This window comes from Clarias gariepinus, chromosome 7, assembly GCF_024256425.1.
Source record: "Clarias gariepinus isolate MV-2021 ecotype Netherlands chromosome 7, CGAR_prim_01v2, whole genome shotgun sequence".
Taxonomy (NCBI): Eukaryota; Metazoa; Chordata; class Actinopteri; order Siluriformes; family Clariidae; genus Clarias; species Clarias gariepinus.
The window spans coordinates 26,740,433-26,767,460 of record NC_071106.1 but is presented as its reverse complement, the minus strand read 5'-3'; the positions used below and the strand labels follow the sequence as shown (position 1 = coordinate 26,767,460).

The following is a 27,028-nucleotide window of genomic DNA, read 5'->3' as shown; positions in this document are numbered from 1 at the left end:
ACAAACACTAGGCGTCACTGAGTTTAGAGATGATTATCTGTTTATGTTGGGTTTTTCCTTTCACATAAAACACCCAATCAGCCATGTGGTGGTACCAAATATATATATATATATATATAAAAAAAAGATTTTGATAGTGGCCACTTTTAAATAGGAGGCTTTATGGGTTATGCGGCATCACATTCGCCAGGTTCACCAAGCAGGGTGTAAAGGCTGCAAGTTTTGGAGCATGTATGTCCAGTTCAGAGAAAAAAGCCTCGTAGTTTTCGTCATGGAAAAACATGGCAGTTGGAGTTGTCACTCTGGCTGGGGATCACGCAGGTTTTAAATAAGGGTGAGTCAGTACAGATACTGATTTTGGGTAGCGGTCTTGCTCTTTCTCTTGATGTATCTGTACGCGTTAAAAAAATACATAGGCATCTGATGCTAACATAGTGAAGCAGGCCTAGCGCACCTTACTGTACAAACGAACAGATAGCATGCATTAATTGTAAGTGCGCATGCATGGAGCATGCAGAGAAACGTTTGCAAGTAACAGTGTTTAAGCTGAGCACTATGGCAGAGGCACTTCCTTTCCGCCCTCTTGGCATCTAAGCGTCTAAGTTTTGCTCACAAATCAAGCTCAGGTTGGCCATAAAGATAACATTTAAACACAATAGCACCATTAACATAAAACTCAAAACTACAGATTTTAATTGCTGGCAGCAACAGAGCTGAGGTGTTCAGCGAAACCCCTGATTGATATTAAGTAGTTTTGTACTCGTTTTGTAATTCCTGTCGGTATCGATTTCGTTTTAGGCTTTGTTATTTGTTTATGGTATGTAGAAACCATTCTGTATGTCATCATATTACAGGAACTACTACTTGTGCAGTTAGTGTACAGAAGATACATAATGAGTGGGGGGTCTGAGTTTTAGACTGAAACACTGACAGTGTGTGTGTGTGATGTACTGTCAGATTTTATTAGGTTTTTGGGCATTCAGATTTTCTGTTTGATTCAATAGCATTAATGTTTGTTTCCTGATTTGTTTCAAGCAGATATTTATATATATATATATATATATATATATTTATATATATATATTTTATTATAAAACAAGTTTTTGAAGTGTTAGACTTACAAAAAGTACCTAAGAAACATGCTATGAAATTCTGTGAGTCTTGCTGTTGGACTGTTCAAATGTCATGTCACGATCAAGGAGATAGTTTTTTTTTTTTTGTCTGGCAAAACTTTTGCTTTGCACTCCAGGCCAGTATGTGGCGGTTTTGCAGCAATAGCTCATAAAGTCAAAAGAAGAAGAGATATATTTTCAGCTTGCATTTTCCACCAAAGTGATGGTATATTTTTAAGGAATTCCTCATTTTTAGATTGTTTAACATTTGGAAGTTTAGCTAAATAATTTAAAAGTGTGAATCAGTTCAGAATCAAACACTGACCTAATGATTAAATTCATTAAATCGACTTACAAACACAGAATTTTGATCCCAGCTTTAGTGTGTTGTTTGTTTAGAGAGTTTGTTGCTCATTATAGTAATACGGATTAACGTGTTAAACCCTTTCAAGTTAAACGTCTGCTCTAAACTAAACATTTTCATTATTCTGTATTTTTTTTTTAATTACATTTACATTATGAATATATCAGTACTTATAGCTTTCCAATGCTGTGCAGAGTACATTTGTGCATGTTAATGACCTAAAAGAGAAAAAATCCAGTATTTTGTGTTCTTTCATTAAAACCTGCGTTTCAACGCATGCTGATTTTTTTTTTAACATGATGGGGGAAAAAAGTGTGTTATCACAGACGAATATTACTTGTATATACAGTACAAAATCAAGGTTTAATCGAGTAAAAACACTGAAATGCTTGAACTCAGAAATGCGTCACATAACAAAACATGTACAGCTTCTTTATTTCCGTTTCCTGTTGTCCTAAATACGTGTGTGCAGTGAATAGAGTGCGTCATTTGGGACATGGCCACAGTGGACTGTTTAATGGAGGATATATATATAACGGAAGCGCTCAAATCACCAGCGGTTTGGTTGAAGTGTGTCTATCGACTGTTCAGCGCTGTGTCGAGAGTGTGACGGTGTGAAAAGTCGTTTCAGTATTAAACTGAATGATGCTGGTGAATGGCTCAAGTTCATTCACAAAATCATCTTACAGTCTTTCTGAGGATTCTGTACTGACACCCCTGACATCAACCTGTGTCTCATAAGCTAGGCTACAAGGCTAACACTCACTTAAATGGATGAATATTGAACAAGGCCAGCATAAAGCTTTAAAAATGTACTCTTATAGTTGTATAGAAGTAACAGCTACATTATAGTGCGACCATCATAGCAGACCATCATGCTAGTGTTGAATTCTATTTTATGTCTAGAAATAATAATTATTATAATAATAATAATAATAATAATAATAGATAAGAAGAAGTAAGAATAGTATACGCAGTAATTAAGGGGGCCAAGCATTTTTCTTCCTCACCCCTTTGAGACAGAAGAAGACCTGGAGCAATTAGGACGTATGAGTGCTTATTCTCAGAAAGCTACACTACTAAACCTAAATCGTACGTCAGAGCTGTTGCTCAGATATTGCCTCACTTCCTTTTTTCACTAGCCCTCCCAAGTTGCAAATAAACTCGAAGTTTGTATGAAAATATATCGCATGGAAGTTCTATCAGATTTGAACTTTGTGTGTCAATACAGGCTTTTTTAAGTAAGTCTAATGAAATCTAGTGTTATTGCGGCTTGATTTTAATATCCAATAAGTTAATGAACAGAAGTAAACTGCTAAAACTAAAAAAAAGGAGTTTTTAGAGTTTGTAAATGGTCTATTGTTTTCCCACCAAAATTTAGCATTCTTTCTGTCTGTCACGGTGGTGCAAATATTTGTTTTTAACAGAAGGAATATTGAGGAATAATGGACCGAAATGCTGAGGTATGAAACGCACAGTAAAAGCTTAAATAAATATCAGCTTACTGTTTTAGCCTGCACCTTGCTGTAGCTGCACAGACCATTAAATAGGAATTATTATGAAAATTCGCGTTTTAGACATCAAGATTCAGATTTCTGGTCTGCAAACAAAAATGTATGAGCTTTTCCTGTTTTACCCTCTTCTATTTATTTAGGTATTGGCTAGGGTGTCAAAAAGTCAAGTACATTTGCTCTCTAATATGACCTTATAAGAAAATGACCTCCTCCAGCTTGTTGTTTAGCCCTGTGGTTTACTGTAGGGGGCGTGACTCAGGTATGGCTCATTTACATAGACACTGAAATGGCACGTGTTAAAGAGGAGTGAAATAGAGTTTGAAGTTTAAAATTTCCTTATCCAACTTTTTATCAGGGGCGGTAACACATATTTTGAAGGACCTCTGGGACGTGTTAAGGACATATGAGACCTAAGATATATGTAATTGAATAATGAAAATGTAAATTTAAGTTTATTCTGTTAAGCTGCTTTGCGACATTGACAGTTCAAGACGTGCCACATTCAGCTTCAATTCTGGTATAAACTGGGATTAATTTACAAGCCAATTGATGTTTATTGTTGTTAAAAAAGTTATTTCCAGAGTCATTTTCACAGTTTTACTGGAGATATTACATTATTGTGTCTTTTAAAAACCCATAAGCTTCATATCTCAGCGCTTTCTCCCCCTCCATGCACACTTGCACAACCCTGTTTGTTACCAAAATACTGCCAGACACGTTTATGAGTAAATCTAAAGCGTATCTTTAGATCTATTTAACGAATACCTAAATAATACTTTAAATGTTAAAATAATGATTAATTTTATTTGTAATTTTTTTGCTGTGCATCTGACTGCATCTAAAATAGTGGACATTAGATATATATTGCACTGTGCATTATAACACAAGCGTTATCTTTTGTACCGTAAATATGAATGCACTTGGCACAGCATTCAATATTCTTACGTGAATTTGGTTTAAAGATTTCCGTAATCAGAGACAGAAAGACTTGAGTATGGCCAAATAAATTAAATGCAAACAAAGCAGTTTATTTCATGGTAAAAGTTCTTTGTATAGTAGTATGTATACAAGTACTATATACAAATGGATTGTAAGGCCAACTGATGATAGTGTTTCAGATGTTATATCTGTCAAGTGATAAAAAATTTACCACACGTTTAAAAGTAATATGACGGCTCAAAAGTACAACTACCGACGTGTATTAAAAACCTCGAGATTTGTTGTTTACCTTATTGGCTTGTTGTGCATTGATGCAGAAAACTAATGCCAGTACATATGCAAGAGTCATTCATGCAGCTTGATTTCCGGCTGCTACAGCTGTGCCTTCAGCCGTCAACGTTTAAAGTCCCTGTTGGGACCAAGAGCAGTGCGCGCGTGTGTTGACAGTGTTGTTCCCTTGAGGCACAAATGAACTCCGCTTTAGGTAGCGCATTACCAGTGCAGCGTTTTAGTAGCACTGGTTGCTACTAGGCGTTGTACTCTTCCGTTGCTGCAGGCCATCTTTTTAGATTTTACAGCAAAATCCCCAGTCTATCTTGTCCTCATCTCAGTAAACTATTCTGATGAAATTGGAACCACACAAGAGATGAGATACACTCTAACTTCGCTTAGGCTTCGATTTCTACACCCCGAGGCTTTTTTTTTTTTCTTTTTTTGTGTTTGGTTTACAAACACAGATCGTGTTTTAATCTGACCTTGTTTCTGTGCGTTATAAATAATCTGAAAATCACCACTAATGGGAATGTGATGGAGTTTAGCCAGATTATGAGAGAAAGTGCAGTATTAGCAGTGTGTGATTAGCTGTGTCTGCATTACGGGTTTACGCTATAACGTTAGTCTTGTGTTAGTGGAAACCAATAAAAAAAATTTCTAAAGTAGTTTAATAAGTGATGCTTGTTTAGCAGAATTAATACCCAATCACCTTAAAACTGACCAGGGTGGGCAAAGACTAACATGTGCTACCTTTGAGACACATGAAGACAAGTCATTTTATACCGTTGTTCCTGCTGTGTGAGTACAGTGTGACACACTTAGTCTTTCTTCTTCCGCATCCATGAGCTCACAGGATCAGCTACTGTCACTGAGATAGAGAGAGGTGGGAGGCAGAGAGAGTTTGCCATGCCTCCCACCCAGTGAGCATGGGCGGTTTTGTTATTTAGACCCCACGTGCATGGATGGCTGTGGCATCAACGGGATTCAAACCTGTGAGCTCTTGGCGATTGAAAAAAAAAAATCTGTTCAGCTGTAATAAAAGAGAATGAGAGTTTCACCTTTTTTAACTCTATTTCTCTGCATTCTCATCATTTGCCAATTCATACCCACTATATATCTTTCTACATCACATAAAAAAACATCAACCAACCAGGAGTGTAAAGACTCACTTCTGCTTCCTCCCAGAAATCTAGTGACATTTTGACTAGAAGTCATAAAATCGTCATGATCATTTGCATACGAAAAAAAACTGAAAATGAACGCCTAGTGGAAGAGACTTGGAGTAAAATTGAAAAAAAAAAAAAAGAAATAAAAGAAATTACAAAAGGCCGGTGTGGTGTGAAGCAGCACATTGTACTTTTTAGGTTTATAGTTACATTATAATTGGATGTTTATAATGCGAAGTTCTTTTACCAACCCCAACCAAAACATTCCCTTACCACATCTTCTTTTTTATTGACTTTAATTGACTGATTTTTTTCTTTTCCACCACTTTTTAATTATCTTCTTAGTCTCTTTTTAGTCTAAGATTAGAGCATCTGCCCTATGAGTGCCTGTGAAAGAGCTGTTAGTATAGAAACAATAACAGATGGAGTGCATTAATATAAACCTGTTGTTTTTGTTACAGCTAGAACTACCGTCCAAGCCATGCTGTTGCACGGAAATAAACCACAACATCGGATTAGTCCGATTTGATATTTCAGTCATGCTGGGATCATGACAAAATAACAATTTACGGTTTTATACTATGCTAGATAAATATCTATGACAATTTAAGAATGACAGAGAAAAGTGTGACAGAGATCATTGTGATGTAACTAGTGATTGGCCTAATATCCATGGTGATTTGTTTTTGGAAACCAAGGAGTTGAGAGGTTTGTTTTAGAGGGAACAATGGTGATTCGTGGTTAGTCATTTGAAAAGATGTGGATCAGGGATTGGTCATTGTAAATCATTATAGTGATTGGGAAAGTGGGAATCAGCGTTTGGCCCTGGAACCATGGTAATTGGTGATTGGTCATAGGGAACCATGGTGATTAGTGATTGGTCATAGGGAACCATGGTGATTAGTGATTGGTCATAGGGAACCATGGTGATTAGTGATTGGTCATAGGGAACCATGGTGATTAGTGATTGGTCATAGGGAATCATGGTGATTAGTGATTGGTCATAGGGAACCATGGTGATTAGTGATTGGTCATAGGGAACCATGGTAATTAGTGATTGGTCATAGGGAACCATAGTGATTAGTGATTGGTCATAGGGAACCATGGTGATTAGTGATTGGTCATAGGGAACCATGGTGATTAGTGATTGGTCATAGGGAACCATGGTGATTAGTGATTGGTCATAGGGAACCATGGTGATTAGTGATTGGTCATAGGGAACCATGGTGATTAGTGATTGGTCATAGGGAACCATGGTGATTAGTGATTGGTCATAGGGAACCATGGTGATTAGTGATTGGTCATAGGGAACCATGGTGATTAGTGATTGGTCATAGGGAACCATGGTGATTAGTGATGGGACTTTGGACTGCATTGTGATCAGTGGTAGGTCATTGAGACCTCCAGTGATTCATGATATGGTATGGTAATCAGTGATTGGATTTAGTGAAATGTGGTGATCAAAGATTGGTCAGTGGAAACCTTGGTGATTAGTGATTGGTCGTAGGGAACCGTGGTGATTTGTGATTGGTCTTAGGGAACCGTGGTGATTTGTGATTGGTCGTAGGGAACCGTGGTGATTTGTGATTGGTCGTAGGGAACCGTAATGATTTGTGATTGGTCGTAGGGAACCGTGGTGATTTGTGATTGGTCGTAGGGAACCATGAGGATTTGTGATTGGTCGTAGGGAACCATGGTGATTTGTGATTGGTCGTAGGGAACCGTGGTGATTTGTGATTGGTCGTAGGGAACCGTGGTGATTTGTGATTGATCATTGGGAACTGTGGGGATTTGTGATTGATTATAGAGATCTGTGATCATTGGGAACATGGACTCACATAAGCGTAAACAGGCTTTGTACACTGGAAATGACTTATATGCACATATATAAACACACCTACGTTCACGCAGTCATCATATGTAGGATAAGATTTTTGCATCCCCTCCAGTCTACCTGAGCCTCAGCTGTAAATGAGTTTAGAGCATAATGTGATTTTCAGCTGTTCTAGAATGTTCTGACTGTTACAGTGGGACACTGGAGTTCTACATTCCGAAGTCTACAATTCCAGAACCCTATAGAGAGAAAACGAGCACTCTTTGCTCCAATGTGTCGGTAGCGTGCGTGTGTGTGTGTGTGTGTGTGTGTAAGACTTGTTTGTTTAGGCTATGCCCTCTTGGTTTGCGTACACTTCCGTTGCTATGCATACAGTGGCACATGTTCGTTTCCCTCCAGATCGCACCTGTGAGTACGTGTGTGTGTGTGTGTGTGTGTGTGTGTGTAGGTGTGTGAAAGAGAAAAAGAGTGAGATAGAGAGTTAACTGCAGGGCATTGGTTGCTGTCACAGACTCCCTGAAGCTTTACTTTTGGGACATTATGCTTCCTCTGTGTGTATGACATCACACAATCAGCAGTGTCAGAGAGGTATGTACTGAGGAATGTTGCATTTGTGTGTGTGTGTGTGTGTGTGTGTGTGTGTGTGTGTGTCTGTGTTTGTGTTACCATAGATAGGTTTCTCTTCTAGAATTATCTGGAATAGAGAACTGTGCTTGTATACACATAGGCATGAACTGAAATTATGAAACTTTGGTATCATAACTGATTTTGTGTGTGGGTGTGCAGGGGGGGGGGGTATTTTCACTGGTCACCAGGGTGAGACCACCAGCTAGTCGGGCAGTGGGACAAAACTGAAAAAGTTATGCAGTTATTTATGTATTTATACTGCTTTAATGTCAGATTAGCACAACACCATTGTACATGATGTGGAGAGATGTGAATTCCCACTCGTATGGTTTAGACTCTGATCGGTGGTGCATGCCGAGGCTGATTCAGGTCAGGCACTACCGAGACTGGATTTGGACATGGAATTAAAAAGAAAAAAAACTTTGCATATGCTACTGTAAATATTGTAGCCTCCATCCATCGAGAAGCTAGGATTACATCATTATTTAACTGTAAAGAACATGTTCGACTAAAATATCCATGATATACAATGTTAACTATAAACTATGTTTACAATATACAGTAACCACAATATAAAGTTGTGGTCAGAAGTATATAAACTCAACATGAGCGCTAATGTTATGGCAATATTAGACTTTTAGTGATCTTCTTTGAACCGGTCCTTTTCCTGGAGGTAAAATAAGCATACGGGTATACGTTCAAGGGAAAAAACCCGCAGGAATTTGGAGCACAAGGTTTAATTTAGTTTGGGTTTTCTGATATCTAGGCAGGGTCAAAATTATTCATACAGGGTTTACAATGTACATGCAACCACCTAATTGGTGATGCAAGTCTTGAAACATCTTTTAATTTGCCAGGCCGAAGGTGTCTCAGCTTCCTGTTAGTGATCATGATTGAGCCCAGCTTGTAGCTTATCAGTGCCAACATGAAAAGTGTTTATTGGATTGAGCAAGATGCAGTACAACCGGAAAGTCCAAGAAGTTCCGTGCAGATTTGATAAAGAAAATGATAGATTCAGGCATGTTCCTCTGAGCCATTTCTAAGCAACTTCAGATTCCAAAAACAGTCCAATCAATTGCCCGTAAGTACAAGTGAAAGGAGGTGTAGGCACTTTCCCTAGGTCTGGAAGAAGACCCAACCTGAAAACCCTTAGCTAAGAGGAAATTCATTCAAATGGTCCATATCAACCCAGGACCCACCAAGGCACAGGCCTGCCATGAACAGGATCGCCAGTGTCATAGTCTACACTCAAGTGAGCTTTACATCACGTGGATTGAAAGGTACATCCAAGAAAGAAGCCTCTGCTCCAAACTTGACCCTCTTTAACCTTGACTATCGTTTGGGGTTAACCACGAAAGCCACCTGAAGTAAAGTTTTGACCAGAGCTCTGTTTAGAGGAGTGAAGGTAAGTCATTCAACCCCAAGAAGACAGTAATAAATGTGAAGCATGGTGATAGTAGGATTATGCTTTGGGGATGTTTTGATGCTTGAGGATCTGGTGCATTCCACAAAGTGAAGGGAATAACGACGGAGGTGAGGGAGGAGGACTACCGCAGAATTCTTCAGCTTAACCTCAAATCATCCGCTAGCCAGTTGAACCAAACTAAATGTTTGAATTTGCCAATGACCCCAAACACACATTAAAGCTGGTAGAGGAATGGATAAAGCCGGATAATGTTACACTTTTAGGTTTTTTGAGGCTTTTGATTGTTTCAAAGAAATGATTGAAATCCTATTGTTTCTAAGACGTTCATCTTCTCAAAGAAGTTAAAGAACGGATGGAAACCACCAACTCTACTACGTTCACTATATATTCAATTGATTTTTGAAAACAGGTCCAGGCCTGGACTACTACTGTGTGTAGGCGGTGTTATTGTAGACTGACTGATCTCAGATCATTGTTTAGCATTGTATTGATATATTTCTTTTGTTTTTATTTATTTATTTATTTATTATAATATTATATTATAAGTTTTACTAAATATCAAAGCCTGTTCAATCAACACACTCCACTAAAGTGTGTGTATTAATTACTGGTTTGTACTGTGTGTGTGTAATGTGTTTGGGTGATATCTAACAGTTGTTGTGTGTGTGTGTGTGTGTGTGTGTGTGCCACATGTTTTTTTTCTGAATCAGTGTTTTGCTGGAAGCCGCAGTGCATTCTGGGAGGAAGTTAATACTTCTCGCCTTTAACCACATCTTACACATGATGCAGTTTAACACACACACACATATCTGCATGCACACGCACACACACACACATAGACACAGAAAAAGAATATCTGACTGCTTTTATGTGCAGCTTTTATAAACCGAATGAAAAAGCACCAAACGATTTCCTTGTTGGTTAGTGAGGTTAGGATTAGGGTTTAGAGTAATGTTTGAATTTGTATCCCAGGCTTTGTGCCCAGCGCTCCTGGATCAATTCCACATCCACAGCAACGATGACCAGGATAAACCGGTCCGTCATCATAGCATTTTCTCCCCGTTGGATCTTTCTTCAGCAACGAAAATCATGAGGAAGCAATATCACCACCACAGGCCTCGACTTCCTTTTCACTCAGTACCTGTGTAGCGATCTGTTTCCTCCGTGTAATTGCATTCGAGATTCAGTAACACGGAATGCCCAGGCCTTCACCCGTCTCTGGTGCAGAAGCACGCATATGTGTGTAATTAATGAAAGTCTTAAATGAAAATGTGGAATTTATTAAAACAAACAGATTTGTAAGTGAGCCTATGTATGATCACGCCCACTTTGACTACACAAATGCTTGGGTGGAAAAATGCGTTTTTCTAAAAAAGAGCCACCGTGACTGAGCACGCTGGAGGCCGGAGCGTCTCCTGGACCAGATTGTCTTTTCCCCTTTACTATTGACATTCTCGTTGCCAAGAATGGGGGGGGGGGTTGATTCCCAGCCGTTCAGTGGCAGAAGGAATAGCAACATGAAGGGCTTTCAACATAAAACCTGTGCTATATCAAAGATGCTGACCTGCTGAAAAAAAGCAGTTGAGTGACTTATATAAACTCTTTGTGGTCTCTAGGAAACAGACATCCTCATACTAGTTCACTTGGTCAGATATGAGAATAACATCAAGCTGCCAGGACAATCAAGTGTCTGTGTTTGTCTTCATCGTACCTTGACGGATGGCGGGTTCGGTCAGCCCACGCTTGAGGGTTAATGGAAGTGCCTGAAGTAAATGAATTTACTTAGATAAACGTCCAAGGCTTTTTATTATTTATTTTATTTATTTATTTATTTTTCTTCAGATTTTCTCCCTAATTTAGTCGTGTCTAATTCCTCTCCATCACTAAGGGGCTCCCACATTAAGGCTACTATTACCACTTAGTCGGGAGACATGATTACCAGACAAATCTTATGAATTCATGGAAATATTAAACAGCACAAGCAGCGTAATACCTGTGCAGACTGCTGATCATTTCTCTACTTCAAAAAAATAAAGGTTTCTTTTGTTTATGCATTTTTCAACAAAATGAAAATTAACAAAATGTCAAAGTACTTTTATTAAAGAGCACCAATAAGGCGATGTCTGACCTACATACAGCTACATACGGATCATTTTTCGAAGGTATATTTTTTGGACAGCAACAAGTTGGATACACACAAATGGTTAAACTTCATAACTGACTTGCATAAGTGGTATAATTCATAATAAATACTACTAGGAATTACAATATGCAGTTGTTTTATTTATTATTTACTCATTGTGTGTGTGTGTGTGTGTGTGTGTGTGCGCGCATGTTTTCAGGTGAAGGCAGGAACCTGGGTGTGGGTTCCGGATCGAATCGTCTCCGAGACATCGGTACATTTTGCACCATCAGCCTGGACCAGGAGGAAGTGTTCCGTACTAAAGTGTGTGAAAGAAGCCTGAGGTGAGACGTGTGTAGGAAGGGGCTCCGTCTGAAACGGCTCTCTAACGTGCGCCGTGTGTTTCGTACCTTGTGCTGATATAGGAAGTGAGAAGTTGAATCAGTAAATGCCAGTAATTCATATGCTAAGTAGTAAGAAAAAACACACAGTCAGTGTATGAATGAATCCGAGTTCACTGTCTAATAGAGTTAGCTAGTCTAGTCTCAGACTATTTCTCTGTCTTTTACTCTCTCTCTCTTTCTCATGCGTGCGCACACACACACACACACACACACACTCACACACTGTGCCTTTCTTACTGTCTCTGTCATTCTATCAGTGTTTCACAACAGTGTGTTGTTCTCCGTTCTCAGAGGATTCTGACTCAGGAAGTGTTTCCACCCACGCGTTCCTCTCTCACTCTCTCTCTCTCTCTCTCTCTCTCTTTCTCTCTCTCTCTCCGTGTCTATCCATTTCTAAACCTCACTCTATCTCACACTCTGTTCAGTTCGATACATGGTTCTTTACTGGCATGACTTAGAATGGATTGTGTTGACAAAGCTTACTATCTGTATCAGTCTGTTTCTCTTCTGTCTCTCTTTATCTGTCTCCTTCTCTCCGTGTCAGCCCTTCAATTCTCTCCCTCTCTCTCTCTCTCTCTCCCTCTCTTTGTCTCTGTCTCTCTCGCTGTCCCCTTCTGTTTTGTGACTTGCCTTCTACGTTTGCTCCACAGTTTGAACCATTTTCCACCTGTGATTTTGTGTGTGTGTGTGTGTGTGTGCGTTTTCACAAGTGCACGCATGCGTGCTGGACTGTGTGGGCTGAGTGTGTGTAATGTGTTGCATGTGTGTGTGGGCGGATGTTCGTTCTCGTCTGCAGTATGTGCTGAGGTATTCGACCGCGCTGACTCCATGCGCACATGGCCGTTCTCCCAGCTCTCCGAAATCTGTAGCATTATTATTATTATTATTATTATTATTATTGTTATTATTATTATGTTGTTGTTGTTTACATAAAATATCTATCTATCTACCTATCTGTGTGTGTGTGTACATATAAATACATGTACAACCGTAAACGTATCTATCTATCTATCTATGCATACATACATACACACCGATCAACCGAACATTTATTATCTCATTACAATGATATATTAGACAGGAAGTGAACATTTTGTCCCTGAAGTTAGTGTGTTGGAAGCAGAAAAAAAGGATTTGAGGACCTTTGACAAGCACCAAATTCTGATAGCCAGACGACCGGGTCAGAGCAACTCCAACATCCGCAGCTCTTGCGGGATGTTTCTGGTCTGCAGTGGTCACGACCTACTGACTATGGTCCAAGAAAAGCCATAGGCAGCCAAGGCTCATTAATAATCGTGTGTGTGTGTGAGAGGAGCGTCAAATCTGGACTTTTGATTGTGCAGAATAACAGAACACAGTTCTGAGAGTAAAACCTACCCTTATTGTTCAACTACCGGTAGGATTGAGAGATAAAAGAATATTATTATTGTCCCTGCATGATATTACATTGTCGTGATATTCACTGACGTTTCCCACCGATCTTATCATCAGTTGTTCGGGTGAATGGTGCAGGACTGTTTTTCCTCCCTATGAACTAGAAAAACGAACCCACCAACATATCAATCTGTAATGATTTGCAAAGTTTGCTCGCTGTTAGTCTGGATAATACATTTAAAATCACAAAATAGTACATTTAATAGTCAAATATCACAGTTTAAATCGCAATATGTGTCGAAATAATCACAATTTATTATTTATTTTAATCAAATCGTGCTGCTCTAATTAACAGTAAAAATGTTTGCAATATGAACACTGGTCACAGGACGTTTTTTTTTTTTACACCAAAATCTTTTAACAATTCACCATCTGAATGGTGCTGCTTATATCATCACACCTCCTTTCCTCTCATTTTTTCAGATTTTTTGTTTTAGATGATTTAAATCGCTTATCACGATATTTACAAATGGTAAGTCATGTCGATATCTTTCTATCTATTCATGGAAACTGTTAGTATCGCTCAAGCAAAAATCGCATACTACGCAATTGTTCTAAGCACTCGTATAGAGTGAGGATCTGAATCTAAAGCGTATCCCCGGATTAAAAAATCTACAAGCAAGGCAAACAGAAGATTGGGTCTGAAAAGCAAAGCAGCACGTGCTGTTTGCTTTCATGTGTTTTCGTTTAATATTTCGTTGCAGAATATTAAATCGACACATTTCTACATAGCACATTTTTTAATATATCCAAATAAATGGATGTGGTATTCTCAGCATGACTTAAGGAGATGAAACATCACATCAGGACCGTGAGTATCTGGGAATGTGTTATATTTGAGCCACTTTCCTTGTCAGTCAAATGGTTACATTGTACCTTTTATATAATGCTATTGATTGTTTTTAGTTAAATCTTTATTTTTAACAAAAAGATTTATCAATGAAGTATTTATTTAAAATAACTTTGATATAACTGTGTCAGAGATAGATTGTATCACGCACACAATACATACCTCATGAACAAATCATCCACTGATTTATCGTACATTAGCCCTGTTCTCCAAGTGCAGTTATGCATGTGTGGCAAGACTTAGTTTCAGTTTTACTCTCCTGGAAATCTCTCAAGGATCCGTTCTCAACACTCGCTATGAATCACATGCCGTTTCATCCCTTCGTACTGTAAATGACGTGTGCGATTATACTTCACAATTATTATTACCGTCGGCATGTACGATTCATTCATGATTTGTGCCTTCCCAAGAACCCTCCAGCAGATTGCCTGGCAGTGATGAATTTGCCCTGGTTGATAGTAAGTGTGTGAATGTGTGTCCGCATTGTACCAATCCAGGATGTATTCCCGTCTCACGTTTAGTGTTTCCAGATATGAGCTCGTACCCTGACCAGGCAAAGACGTGCTGAAGACCGATGTCTTGTATAGGAAGTGAGAAGCTGAATCTTTACCTGTTTTTAATCTTTTTTTTTGGATATAGTTGTATACTCTGAAATGAAGTTTTGATTTGAACACAGTTTTTTGTTATCCAATATATATATCAACTTCAGATTAACACACACAATAACTCTTGACCCTGTAACTACTGGCACTGTGGTAAAGCTGGACAATGGACACGAAAACTCCTCCTGGTGACATCATAAACACGCATAGCAAATCCTTTAAACATCTGTGTGAGTAAAGCTGACGCTATCATTTCTGAATAGGTGTGCAGATTAATTACAGTATGAGATAGGGCAGAAAAAAAAAACACAGTTACTCGATTGCAAACAGTTGTGATGAGCAATGTTTAGAGAACGATGAGCAGTGACCTGCACCAAACTCATCTCATTGTACCTCCAACTTACACAGAACTACTCCGCTCAAAAAAAAAAAAAAGAAGCAGAGATGTATGATTAAAAGTGTTTAGAAAAATTAGGAACAATATACCCTGAAACAAAAATAGAACACTTTCGAATGAATTTAGGGTCTAGTGTTTGAGAAAGTCGTACGGCCTTCATGTTCCCAAAGGAAAAAAAACCCACAGTGAAGTGTGGACATGAGAGCGTTAAGATATGGGGCCAAGTCTGTCCAAAAAGGTACTAAATCATTATGTGTCATAGAAGGAAACGTGAATGAAGAGCTATACCAGGATTTATTAGAGGGGAATTTAATCTGTGAATTTGGAGGAAAAAGGCAACAAGGATCAAGAATAACAAAAAGAAGACAAAAACCCCAAAGATACAGCCAAAATATCCTGGTGAAAGTTTGTGGCATATGTGATAAGAGAAATTAATAAAAATGGATCCACAGTGCTACAAAAAAGTAAATAATGTCTCGCTGTAGACATCCTAAAGCTACAATGACCCAGAAAGTGCAAATTTTTGTGAAGTTCTGTTACACGTTGCTAATCTGCAACTCTTCTGTTAGTTTCTTCTTTACAACATGAGATGCATTTGTTTATTTCTATTCATACAGGCCGCTCAGGTTATTGTTCACTCGCTTGTCTTTCTAAGACTGGAACTACTGCAACTTACTCCTGTTTCGCTTGCCATATGACCTCTGAAACTGATCCAGAATGCAGCTGCATGACTTCATAAGTTCTCCCACAAAACTCTATAAGGTCTTCTCTCTTCACTGGTTCCTTGTAGCTGCCCGCAGCGGCTTTGAAACACTGATGCTAGTTTACAAATCCAAAAACAAGACCCTTAACCACTTACCTTAAAGCACTTATCATAACCAGGACTACTTGACTGGTCTCACCATTTCTCAGGGTACAAGGAAGACATTGATAAAACTCACCAAAGACCTAGCTTTGCCTTAAGTATTTTAATAAATAAAATAAAAACTAAACACCTAACAGTGTTTTAGACTAATGGTCAGTAACCTAGTAAACCAGTATCAGAATTTATTTATTAAGAGAGAATTTAGAGCAGGATAAGGGCACAAGATAAGATGAGATAAGATAAATATTTATTAATCTCGAGGGAAATTGCAAAAATCTGACAAATGCTGTCTATCTAAATATAAATCTCAATGTTTGCCATTAATTTTAAAATTCTTAACCATTTAAAAAGCTTTCTTAAGCTTTTTCAATTCTACAACCTGAGAACAGTTCTAGAATCAGCACTTATTGGATTGTACTAGTTACGCGATTCTAAAACTGTTCTCAGAACTGTTTCCAGTATTTTCTCTGTATCATAACTGAGGACGTACAGACCATACAAGTCACCCATACAGTACACTTTCCTGAGAAGATTATCAGAAAGTACTTGGGTACAACAGCACACAGCATTGATCAAATGTATTCATTTGCATTAACTGTTGAAACTGGAAAAAAAAACAATGTGTGCATTTGTGTGTTCATTTATAACAACATAGAGATTAACATGTTTAAAAAAAAGCCCAGGATGCCCTATAGTAAATCTGAAGTGGATGTGATCATGGGGAGTATACTAATTATCAAGAGAAAAGTCTCTCATCTACGACCTGATTTTTGAAACTGCCTTCTCCAAAAAAAAAAAAAAAAAAAAAAAAAAAAAAACACGACACACGCCTTTATTCACCTTTGGAAAACAGTTGTCCTCGTGCTGCTTTCAGAATGAAAGTCTTTTGATCTCGCTTCCCAATAACGTTGCCCTTGTGGCACGTGTGATGAAGATGAATGTGCAGAAGCCCTGTGTGCTGTTGCGTTTCCTCATGTGCTGTTCATGTGTTTCAGCCCGTTCTATGGGGAGGATTTCTACTTCGAGATCCCCCGGCCGTTCCAGTGTCTCTCCTTCTACGTTTACGCCAAGAGTGTGTTCCAGAGGGACCTGACTGTCGGTTAGTATACTGTATCACACGCATACACACACACAGCAATGCACATGAATAGTGACATAAGTGTGAGTTTTTTTTACATGGGTTTACCTGTCAGTGGTTCCCAACTCTGGTCCTGGAAGACTTCCCTGTCCTGCATAGTTTTAGTGTTTTCTTTGCTCCATCACTTCAACTTCAAAAGTTAGAAAGCTAATTAGTTAAATTAGATGTGCTAGCAGGAGAGAAAACCCCTCTATGTGGGAACTAAAGAGTTGAAGGTTGTAGCAGCATGTTGTTTGACTCCTAAGAGAAAGAGTTAGAGAAAATGATGCAGGTGCTACTTTAAAGGTCCCCCCTGAAATACCCCTTGGATGTTACTTTTTTCTTTCTTCAACCTGGAACTCATCCTGTTTCTCTCCTCTTTCTGACACACTATTCTATCTGAATGTGCTACTGCTGAGCCACGCCCACCAATAAAGCTGGGTGGAGCTTAACAACAAGCTGGGGGAGATCTCCTTATATGGTGATCTAATTGGCTAGTTAAATCCCAGTCAGTACAAAAGTATATGTTTTGAGGTTTTCAACTCACTTTTTGTACACACATACTGGAAATCCACCTGGATGTCTAAAATAACTTTAAAACATTAGGAGGAAAAGTCAGCAACTGATGACTTGATAAAGCGTGTTAGATCTGTCTAAGGTTTAGAGTGAAGCAGAACTGAAGGAGCTGCTGGCCATCTGTGCCGAGGACGGAATTATTTGTAGTGAGTGGTACAGTAGGAGAGCCATGTTTTTTTTTTTTTTTTTTTTTTAGGTGAGAAAATCAACAGCAGACAGACTTGAAGATCCTAGTGTAAATAAGGGGAGGCTTGAAATAATCAGGAGCAAGAATTTATGAAATGATCAATAAATTAAGGCTCTGATTAATTATTATGCACTGTGAAGTTTGGAATTCAGATGTAAGAGTGTGCAACATGATGCAGGCTCTATTAACTAACTGCCACAAGAAATGTTAAGTGTATGAGTAACCTGTGTATATATATATATATATATATATATATATATATATATATATATATATATATATATATATATGTGTGTGTGTGTGTGTGTAGGTAAGGTGGCCCTCAGGAAGGAGGAGTTGTGTAATTACAGTGGCAAGGAGCACTGGTTCCCACTGCAACCTGTGGATCCAAATTCAGAGGTGCAGGTAAGGTGTACGTGTGTGTGTGTGTACGTGTGTGTGTGTGTGTACGCGTGTGTACGCGTGTGTGTACGCGTGTGTGTACGCGTGTGTGTGTGTACGCGTGTGTGTGTACACGTGTGTGTGTGTACGCGTGTGTGTGTACGCGTGTGTGTGTACGCGTGTGTGTGTATGTGTACGTGTGTGTGTGTACGTGTGTATGTCTGTGTGTGTGTGTGTGTGTGTGTGCATGTTGGTTGGTATTTGTGCACGTTTACACGGTTTGTTTTTAGGTTAAAACATATGTGTTGTACGACTCACATAGTAGTTTTGTACAAAAAATATTGCGTGTTAGTTTTAAGAACATCGAGCAGCCCAGAAGTCAATTGTGCCAAAGCTTAAATAAAAAAATAAAAAAACAGCATTTAAAATGTACCATAAATAAATAAAACTCTTAGAGAGTGGCTCTGTCTCTTTGTGGCTGTTACACTCTATCATGTTACGTCTGCTCCACAGTGATTATTTTATTCAATTATGGAACGAAAAAAAAGACTCTAGCTAAATATTATCGATTCTGGCAACAGAGAGTATCCGAACATTTCTGTAACAATACGATACCATTATAGCTCAACACTAACAAGAATTTGCATAATATTGACTTTTTGGTGTGCCACTACAAGTGAAATATAAAAGTGTGAATATTTATTTACAGAGCGTATTATTATTTCAGTGATTGTTTATACTTGTACAGTAGTGAGAGTGGTGGTGGTGGTTTTTCAGCTGCTACCGACAAGCGGTCGCCACAGCGTACAATTCGGTTCGCACATACAAGCTTGGCACTGATTTTTTTACGCCCTATGCCCTTCCTAACGCAACCCTTGCATTTTTTTTCAAGCTTGAGACCTGCACTGCATCCAGTTTGTATTTATACAGTAGTGCCTTACATGAATCATTACTCAACTGGAGCCGTACCAGATTTTGTAGCCCATAACAGTGAGAAACGGTATAGATGACGTGGTTATTTATACATAATGTACATACAATAACAGTATCTCGAGTGTGATATTGCTTTTATACAATAGTTCTACACATAGTGTAGTATGATTTGCTTGGTGGAGGCACATAGTAGTTAGCACTGTGGCATCGTACATCCAGGGCTGAGAGTTTCCACCACAGGTATACTGTACGTACAGTACGTTGAGTTTCACCTTGTGCTTGTGAGGTCTCCTCCAGGTGCTCTGGTGTCCTCCAAAGACATGGCTATTAGGCTAATCGGTGTTTGCATTAACTGTATGAAGGAGTGTGTGTGTGTGTGTTTGTGTGTGTGCTTGTGTTTATTTAACCAGGTATTTTGCTCCGCCAACACATATACTTTTACAACTGGAGGAGCTAACTCCTAGATGTGGATGGTTCATTCAGGCAATTCAGAATGACGAAGCAGTTAATAAGTAGACAAAGTGATGTTTAAGGTGACATAACATTAGCAGATTGTGTTCTTGCTGAAAGTACTCCCGGGACAATGTGGGATTTAGGCCGGCAGCTGCTCTCTTCTCCAGTCAGGGTTTTTTTTTTTTTTTTTTTACATATATAGGGCAATTTAGAGCAACACATCACTTTTTTCCTTTACAGAATAGGCAATGTAATTAACTGAATTTTAATTCATTTTTACTAAAGATACCCAAACATAACTGGGAGAAAAAAATAAAAAATGTGTCACATAGGCAAATAAATAACACAGATACACATGATCATTATTTCCGGTTGTTTCTATGAACAAATAATAATATGCTCATTTTTTAGAGTTCTGCATTTCTACAATTTTAAGACGTCATTCCCATATTACGGCTGTGGTAAAATCGACCCTTTATAAAAGCAATGATGACTTTTGTTTTACCTGACATATCCGGAAAAAAAAAATGCACAGTTTGAAGTTAAACCACACCGGCAGTTGACCCATGTTGTGTTAGTGGCATGTATATGTGACGCTTAAATTTTAATAAAAGTTACCGTCCATTATCACAGCTGGTGAAATGCCTCTCGTCCAATCAGATTGCTTGGTCGGGACACAAAGCAATACATACAGGTATCCCAGAGCATTGTATAGTTATATTTTTTCATTTATTTTCTATACCGCTTATCCTGTAGAAGATAGCGGGGGACCTGGAGGCTATTCTAGGAGGCTTAGGGCACAAGGCAGGGTACAGCTTGAACAGGATGCCAATCCCTCCACACAAATCCACACACACACATTACGGGCAAACACCATTTACCCTAATCTGCATGTCTTTTGACTGTGGAAGCACAGGGAGGATTCCCGTTTATTATATAACTCGCAATTCTATTTCAACAGTGTAATTAAAAATGCCATGTCATCTCAATATAAGTACACCCTTTCCTGGAAGAACCCAGAGCATGTTCTAGAACATCCCTAAACAACCAGCATCGCGGAGGGCCGGGAGCTATCAAAACACATCCAGAACGAAGTGATGGAAAAAAAAAAAAACTAGCATTCAGAGTTTGATTATAAAAACATTCCACTAAGCAACATTGCATAAAAAGATTTCAAATGGAAAGAATATGCCATACCCATGAGGTTACCTAAAGGAAGCTGTCCAGGAAAAGTCAGTGACCGGGTATAGAGAATGAACAAGAGGCCAGGAATACCTGGGAAGGTTGTGAAGAAATCCAGAAAGCAAGTAGAAGAAACTCTTCCCAGAAAAACCATTACCAGGAAACGTTAACAAAGGATTTTTTAATGTGTGTATAATTGTGTGAACTGAAGCTAACAATTAAATAATACATTTGAGATAATTCAGTCTCAGTTAAGTAAAAACACACACACACACACACACACACACGGTCTCTTTTACTTATGTGCGGTTAGTCACTGGTACTCATTTTAGGTTTTAGACCATCAGATCACATCCTGGCTGTTCATCATCAATGTGTGAGCCAATTAAATACATGTGTATGTCGAGTTAAAAAAGCGCTGTTCTGCTCCATTTCCCTTGTGTGTGCATGTGTGTGTGTGTGTGCAAAGTGTATTTTGTGTTCAGTACATACTTCACCCTTCAGCAGCAATGAGGATGGAAAAAGTTGTAGTCATGATGAGTGTGCGTGCGTGTGCGAGGATGTTCATATCACATGGACGCAGAGGGAATTGTACATGTTGGACACTTTTTTTTTACTTTTGTGTGTTTATTTAATTTATTTAATTTATTTATTTGTTTAACATTCAGTTTAAAGTATTGACCAGAGCAAAGCCATGTATGTGAGAGAGCTGACTTGCCCTGTTTAGTTTGTTCAGTAAACCTATCCATACTTAGCTAGTGTTGCAAAATGTGTGTGTGTGTGTGTGTGTGTGTGTGTGTGTGTGTGTGTGTGTGTGTGTGTGTGTGTGTGTGTGTGTGTATGCGTGCGTGTGTGTGTGGTCATATTGGTTATCAGTTCAAAATGGCAAATGCAGCCATATTTTTTTTTTTTTACTTGCTAGAATGAGCTTTTACACACAACAAAGACACATGCCATGTTGGTATTTGTACATACATATACAGTGGTTTTAATACTGCAAGTGTGTTATCTGTCAGATCAAACATCTCTCTCTCTCTCTCTCTCTCTCTCTCTCTCTCTCTCTCTCTCTCACACACACACACACACACACACACACACATAAAAAGTAGGATATAAGAGCTCAAAGATTTGTTTTAATGAGTCAATGGAAGTTTCTCACAGAAATTTCATTATAAATATACATATGTGTGTGTGTGTGTGTGTGTTTTCAATTTTTTTTTAGGGGAAGGTTCATCTAGAGATGAGGCTTAATGAAGTGATCACAGATAACGGGCCTGTCTCTTCGCGCCTGCAGGTCAGGTGAGTCAGCATGTGTGTGTGTGTGTGTGTGTGTGTGTGTGTGTGTGTGTGTGTGTGTGTGTGTGTGTTTGTGTGTGTGTGTGTGTGAGAAAGAGAGAGGGTGTTATGAAAGAGGAAGTGATGCCACCAAAACAGGAAGTCTGACTTGCTCTCCTCCTGCTGCAATTGTGGTTCTGTTTTAGCTTCACTGTTAGTGTGTGTAACACACACACACACACACCCATACAGAGACACACACGCACACCCTGTCTTGTATATCATTCACTGTATATACCTCTCTGTCTTTCTGCCTGTCTCTATAGGTGTCACTTTGCCTGTCTCTCTGTGTCTATATCGCTCTTGTTTCCTTTCACACATTAAAACACACACGGTGCTTACAGGAAGTGATGTCGTACATTATTCACACCTCTTTATCACAGATTAAAAATGGCACAATTTGTAAGGCTTTGATAATGATTGTGTAATAACAGTTTGTGTGTGTGTGTTTGCAGGATAATCGAGTGCCAGGGTTTACCGTTAATCGGTGGGCAGGCCTGTGACTCTTACGCTTCCGTAACACTCATCGGCCCTGCGAGGTAATTTACACACACACACACACACACACAATTTACCACTGAGGTGTGAAGTAAATAACATTGATTATCTTGTTACTTTGGCATCTGTCAAGTGTTGGGATATCTTTGGCAGCAAGTAACCAGTTAGTTCTTGAGGTTGATTGGTTGGAGGCAGCAAAAATAGGCGGGCGTAAGGATCTGAGAGACCAAACTGTTCTCATCCCTTCCGCTCAGGTCTTGTAGGGTGTCCCTGGTATGCAGTGATAAGTAGGTATTAAAAGTGCTCCAAAGAAGGACAACCAGTGAACCTGTGACTGAGTGATGGGTGCCCAAGGCTTACTGATGCACACAGGAAGCAAAGGCTAGCCCATCTGGTCCTATCACACATATGTTGCACAAAATACTGAAAAGGTTCATGCTGACTCTGATAGAAAGGTGTTAGAGGACACAGTGCGTCACAGCTTGTTGCATTTTTGTCTACATAGCCATGGAGTGGTCAGGGTGCCCATGGGGACATGAGTATCGTACTGTTTCATGGAGCAACGGAAGAAGGCAGCCTGGAATTTTGGATTCAGTTCAGTTTAATTCATTTAATTTATGTAGCTCTGTTGACATGGTCATTTAATGAAACTTTACATAAAGTCAGCTTAAAAATGTTTGCACACTTCAGAAAAAGAAAAACTTAAATATAAAAAATATAAATAATGTATAAATGTATAAATATTTTAATACAAAATTTATTGCTGTACATTTTATATATATATATACAGGTCCTTTTTAAAAAATTAGCATATTGTGATAAAGTTACACAACTAAAGTAGTTCAAGCCTTTTAATTGTTTTAATATTAATGATTTTGTCATACAGCTCATGAAAACCCAAAATTCCTATCTCAAAAAATTAGCATATTTCATCCGACCAATAAAAGAAAAGTGTTTTTAATACAAACAAAGTCAACCTTCAAATAATTATGTGCAGTTATGCACTCAATACTTGGTCGGGAATCCTTTTGCAGAAATGACGGCTTCAATGCAGCGTGGCATGGAGGCAGTCAGCCTGTGGCACTGCTGAGGTGTTATGGAGGCCCAGGATGCTTTGATAGCGGCCTTAAGCTCATACAGAGTGTTGGGTCTTGCGTCTCTCAACTTTCTCTTTACAATATCCCACAGATTCTCTATGGGGTTTAGGTCAGGAGAGTTGGCAGGCCAATTGAGCACAGTAATACAATGGTCAGTAAACCATTTACCAGTGGATTTGGCACTGTGAGCAGGTGCCAGGTCGTGCTGAAAAATGAAATCTTCATCTCCATAAAGCTTTTCAGCAGATGGAAGCATGAAGTGCTCCAAAATCTCCTAATAGCTAGCTGCATTGACCCTGCCCTTGATAAAACACAGTGGACCAACACCAGCAGCTGACATAGCACCCCAGACCATCACTGACTGTGGGTACTTGACACTAGACTTCAGGCATTTTGGCATTTCCCTCTCCCCAGTCTTCCTCCAGACTCTGGCACCTTGATTTCCGACCGACATGCAAAATTTGCTTACATCTGAAAAAAGTACTTTGGACCACTGAGCAACAGTCCAGTGCTGCTTCTCTGTAGCCCAGGTCAGGCGCTTCTGCCGCTGTTTCTGGTTCAAAAGTGGCTTGACCTGGGGAATGCGGCACCTGTAGCCCATTTCCTGCACACGCCTGTACACGGTGGCTCTGGATGTTTCTACTCCAGACTCAGTCCACTGCTTTCGCAGGTCCCCCAAGGTCTGGAATCGGTCCTTCTCCACAATCTTCCTCAGCGTCCAGTCACCACTTCTCGTTGTGCAGCGTTTTCTGCCACACTTTTTCCTTCCCACAGACTTCCCACTGAGGTGCCTTGATACAGCACTCTGGGAACAGCCTATTCATTCAGAAATTTCTTTCTGTGTCTTACCCTCTTGCTTGAGGGTGTCAATGATGGCCTTCTGGACAGCAGTCAGGTCGGCAGTTTTACCCATGATTGCGGTTTTAAGTAATGAACCAGGCTGGGAGTTTTTAAAAGCCTCAGGAATCTTTTGCAGGTGTTAATTAGTTGATTCAGATGATTAGGTTAATAGCTCGTTTAGAGAACCTTTTCATGATATGCTAATTTTTTGAGATAGGAATTTTGGGTTTTCATGAGCTGTATGCCAAAATCATCAATATTAAAATAATTAAAAGGCTTGAACTACTTCAGTTGTGTGTAATGAATCTAAAATATATGAAAGTCTAATGTTTATCAGTAAATTACAGAAAATAATGAACTTTATCACAATATGCTAATTTTTTGAGAAGGACCTGTGTGTGTGTATATATATATATATATATATATATATATATATATATATATATATATATATATATATATATTTCTATTTCAAATTCAACTTAGCATATCTTCTCTTCCCATGGACCGATTGCAAAGAAACAAAGCCATGTTACTTCAAGCTCGGCTAAATACACGTGAAATCCATTAAAATACATACCATTAATTAATACACGATTAAAATTAGTTCAGTAGTTTTTATGTGACCTGATAGCATGATGTGCAGGGTACAAATACACAAATAATATCCATCCAACAAATAAGATCACACTTGATGAGTGTCTATATCATATTTCATGTTGGTTTTTTTTTGGTAATAGTGGTCTTTTTAATTGTATTTTTTATTTCAAGCTATATTGATATGTGGCATTGTTAGCACAGGTACTTGACTATTCACCATTTTATGGAGTGTTGCTGAAGTTTTTGGCATTTTTTTTTTTGTTAAAACATGATTAATGAGTGAGCTAAGAAAAAAATATTTTATGATTTGATGTTCAGTTGCTGGGTGTAGCCTTTATATAATAAAGTAATAACAGATTACAGTCGTTCTAAGGGTCATGGTAGAATTGGCAGGAAATTGTATGTCAGGTGTGGTTACCCCCAACATCAGGCATGCAAGGAGTTTGGGTGCATGGTAAGTGGAGAGAGTCACACAGAAGCAAGAGAAAAACAGACTGTGAGCAAATGGGGGTGAGAGAGTGAAAGTGTCAGGTATTATACTATAAAAGGCAAATATCTTGAGAACTGGTGGAGTTTTTAGCTATATACCTGAGGGATGTATCTGTTCTCTAATTAGTTTGAGAAGCCTTTATAGGTTCTATGCAGCTCATTTAGCCTCGGGCAATTTCACACATTTTGTTAACCAATAGTTGAAAAAGTTAACAATCAATAATCCTTTAATTATTAATTATTTATTGATTCAAGACAGCTTATTTTCTTAGGATTTCTTTTAAACAGTCCTAATGCCAGAGTCCCAACAAAGCAGTTATGTAAGACGAATTACAGAAAAAAAAACAGTAAAGTTTTTGAAAATGTTGCTTGTGTCTTGTGTCTTCAACAAGGTGCTGAAAACGTTCCTTATAGATTTTGGTCTGTATTTGCAGCATAGCATCACACACTTGCTAATTTGTCGGTTGTACTTCCATGATGCAAATCTCCAGTTCCATCACATCTCCAATGTGCTCTACTGGATAGAGATCTGTTGACTGCCGAGGCCATTTGAGTACAGTGAACTCATAGTCATGTTCAGGTTGTACGCTTAAGATCATTTTAGCTTTGTGACATGGCGTGTTGGTCAGCAACAATTCTCAGCTATGCTCGGCATTTAAACAATGTTCATTTGGTATTAAGGTGCCCAAAGTGTTTTGAAAACAAATCCAGTACACAAGTACAACCCAGAAACAGCCTGTACTATTGATACAAGCCAGGATGGACCCATGCTTTCCTGTTTTAATGCCAAAATTTGACCCTACCACCCATAAGTTGCAGCAGAAATCAAACCCATCAAACCAGGCAATGGTTTTCCTGTCTTCTGTTGTCCAGTTTTGGTGAGGTCATGCATATTGTAACCTGTTCTTAGCTGACAGGAGTGGCGCCCGGTGTGGTCTTCTGCTGCTGTAGCTCATCAGCTTCAAGGTTCAACATGTTGTGCGTTCAGAGTTGCCCTTTGACATTTCAGTTGTAATGAGATTTTACTCACGGCGGTCTTTCAATCAGCTTTAACAAGTCTGGCCACTTCTCCTCAGACCACTGGCATCAACGAGGCATTTTTGTCTAGAGAACTGCTACTCACTGGATATTTTCCCCTTTTCAGACCATTTTCTGAACACCCTAGAGAAGGTTATGCCTGAAAATTTCGGTAGATCAGCAGTTTTGGAAATAATCAGACCAGTGTATTTTGCAACAACAACATGCCACATTCATAGTCGTACAAAATCAACATTCTTGACCATTCTCATGCTTTGTTTAAAATTCAGCAGATCGTCTTAGACCAAGTATACATGCCTGAATGCACTGAGTTGTAACATATGATTGGCTGATGAGATATTTCCATTAATGAAGTGGCCTCAGAGTTTACATC

At 38.9% G+C, this 27,028-nt stretch overlaps 1 protein-coding gene across 1 annotated transcript in view; it reads left to right on the top strand.

Moving 5' to 3' along the window:
- Window positions 1-27,028, top strand: part of rasa2 (RAS p21 protein activator 2) — a 49,480-nt gene that overhangs the window by 2,599 nt on the left and 19,853 nt on the right. Inside the window, exons 2-6 of the mRNA XM_053501209.1 lie at window positions 11,598-11,721; window positions 16,925-17,028; window positions 18,120-18,214; window positions 21,981-22,057; window positions 22,549-22,632. Of these exons, the coding sequence (XP_053357184.1) occupies window positions 11,598-11,721; window positions 16,925-17,028; window positions 18,120-18,214; window positions 21,981-22,057; window positions 22,549-22,632 (484 nt within the window). The remainder of the gene's footprint in view (window positions 1-11,597; window positions 11,722-16,924; window positions 17,029-18,119; window positions 18,215-21,980; window positions 22,058-22,548; window positions 22,633-27,028) is intronic.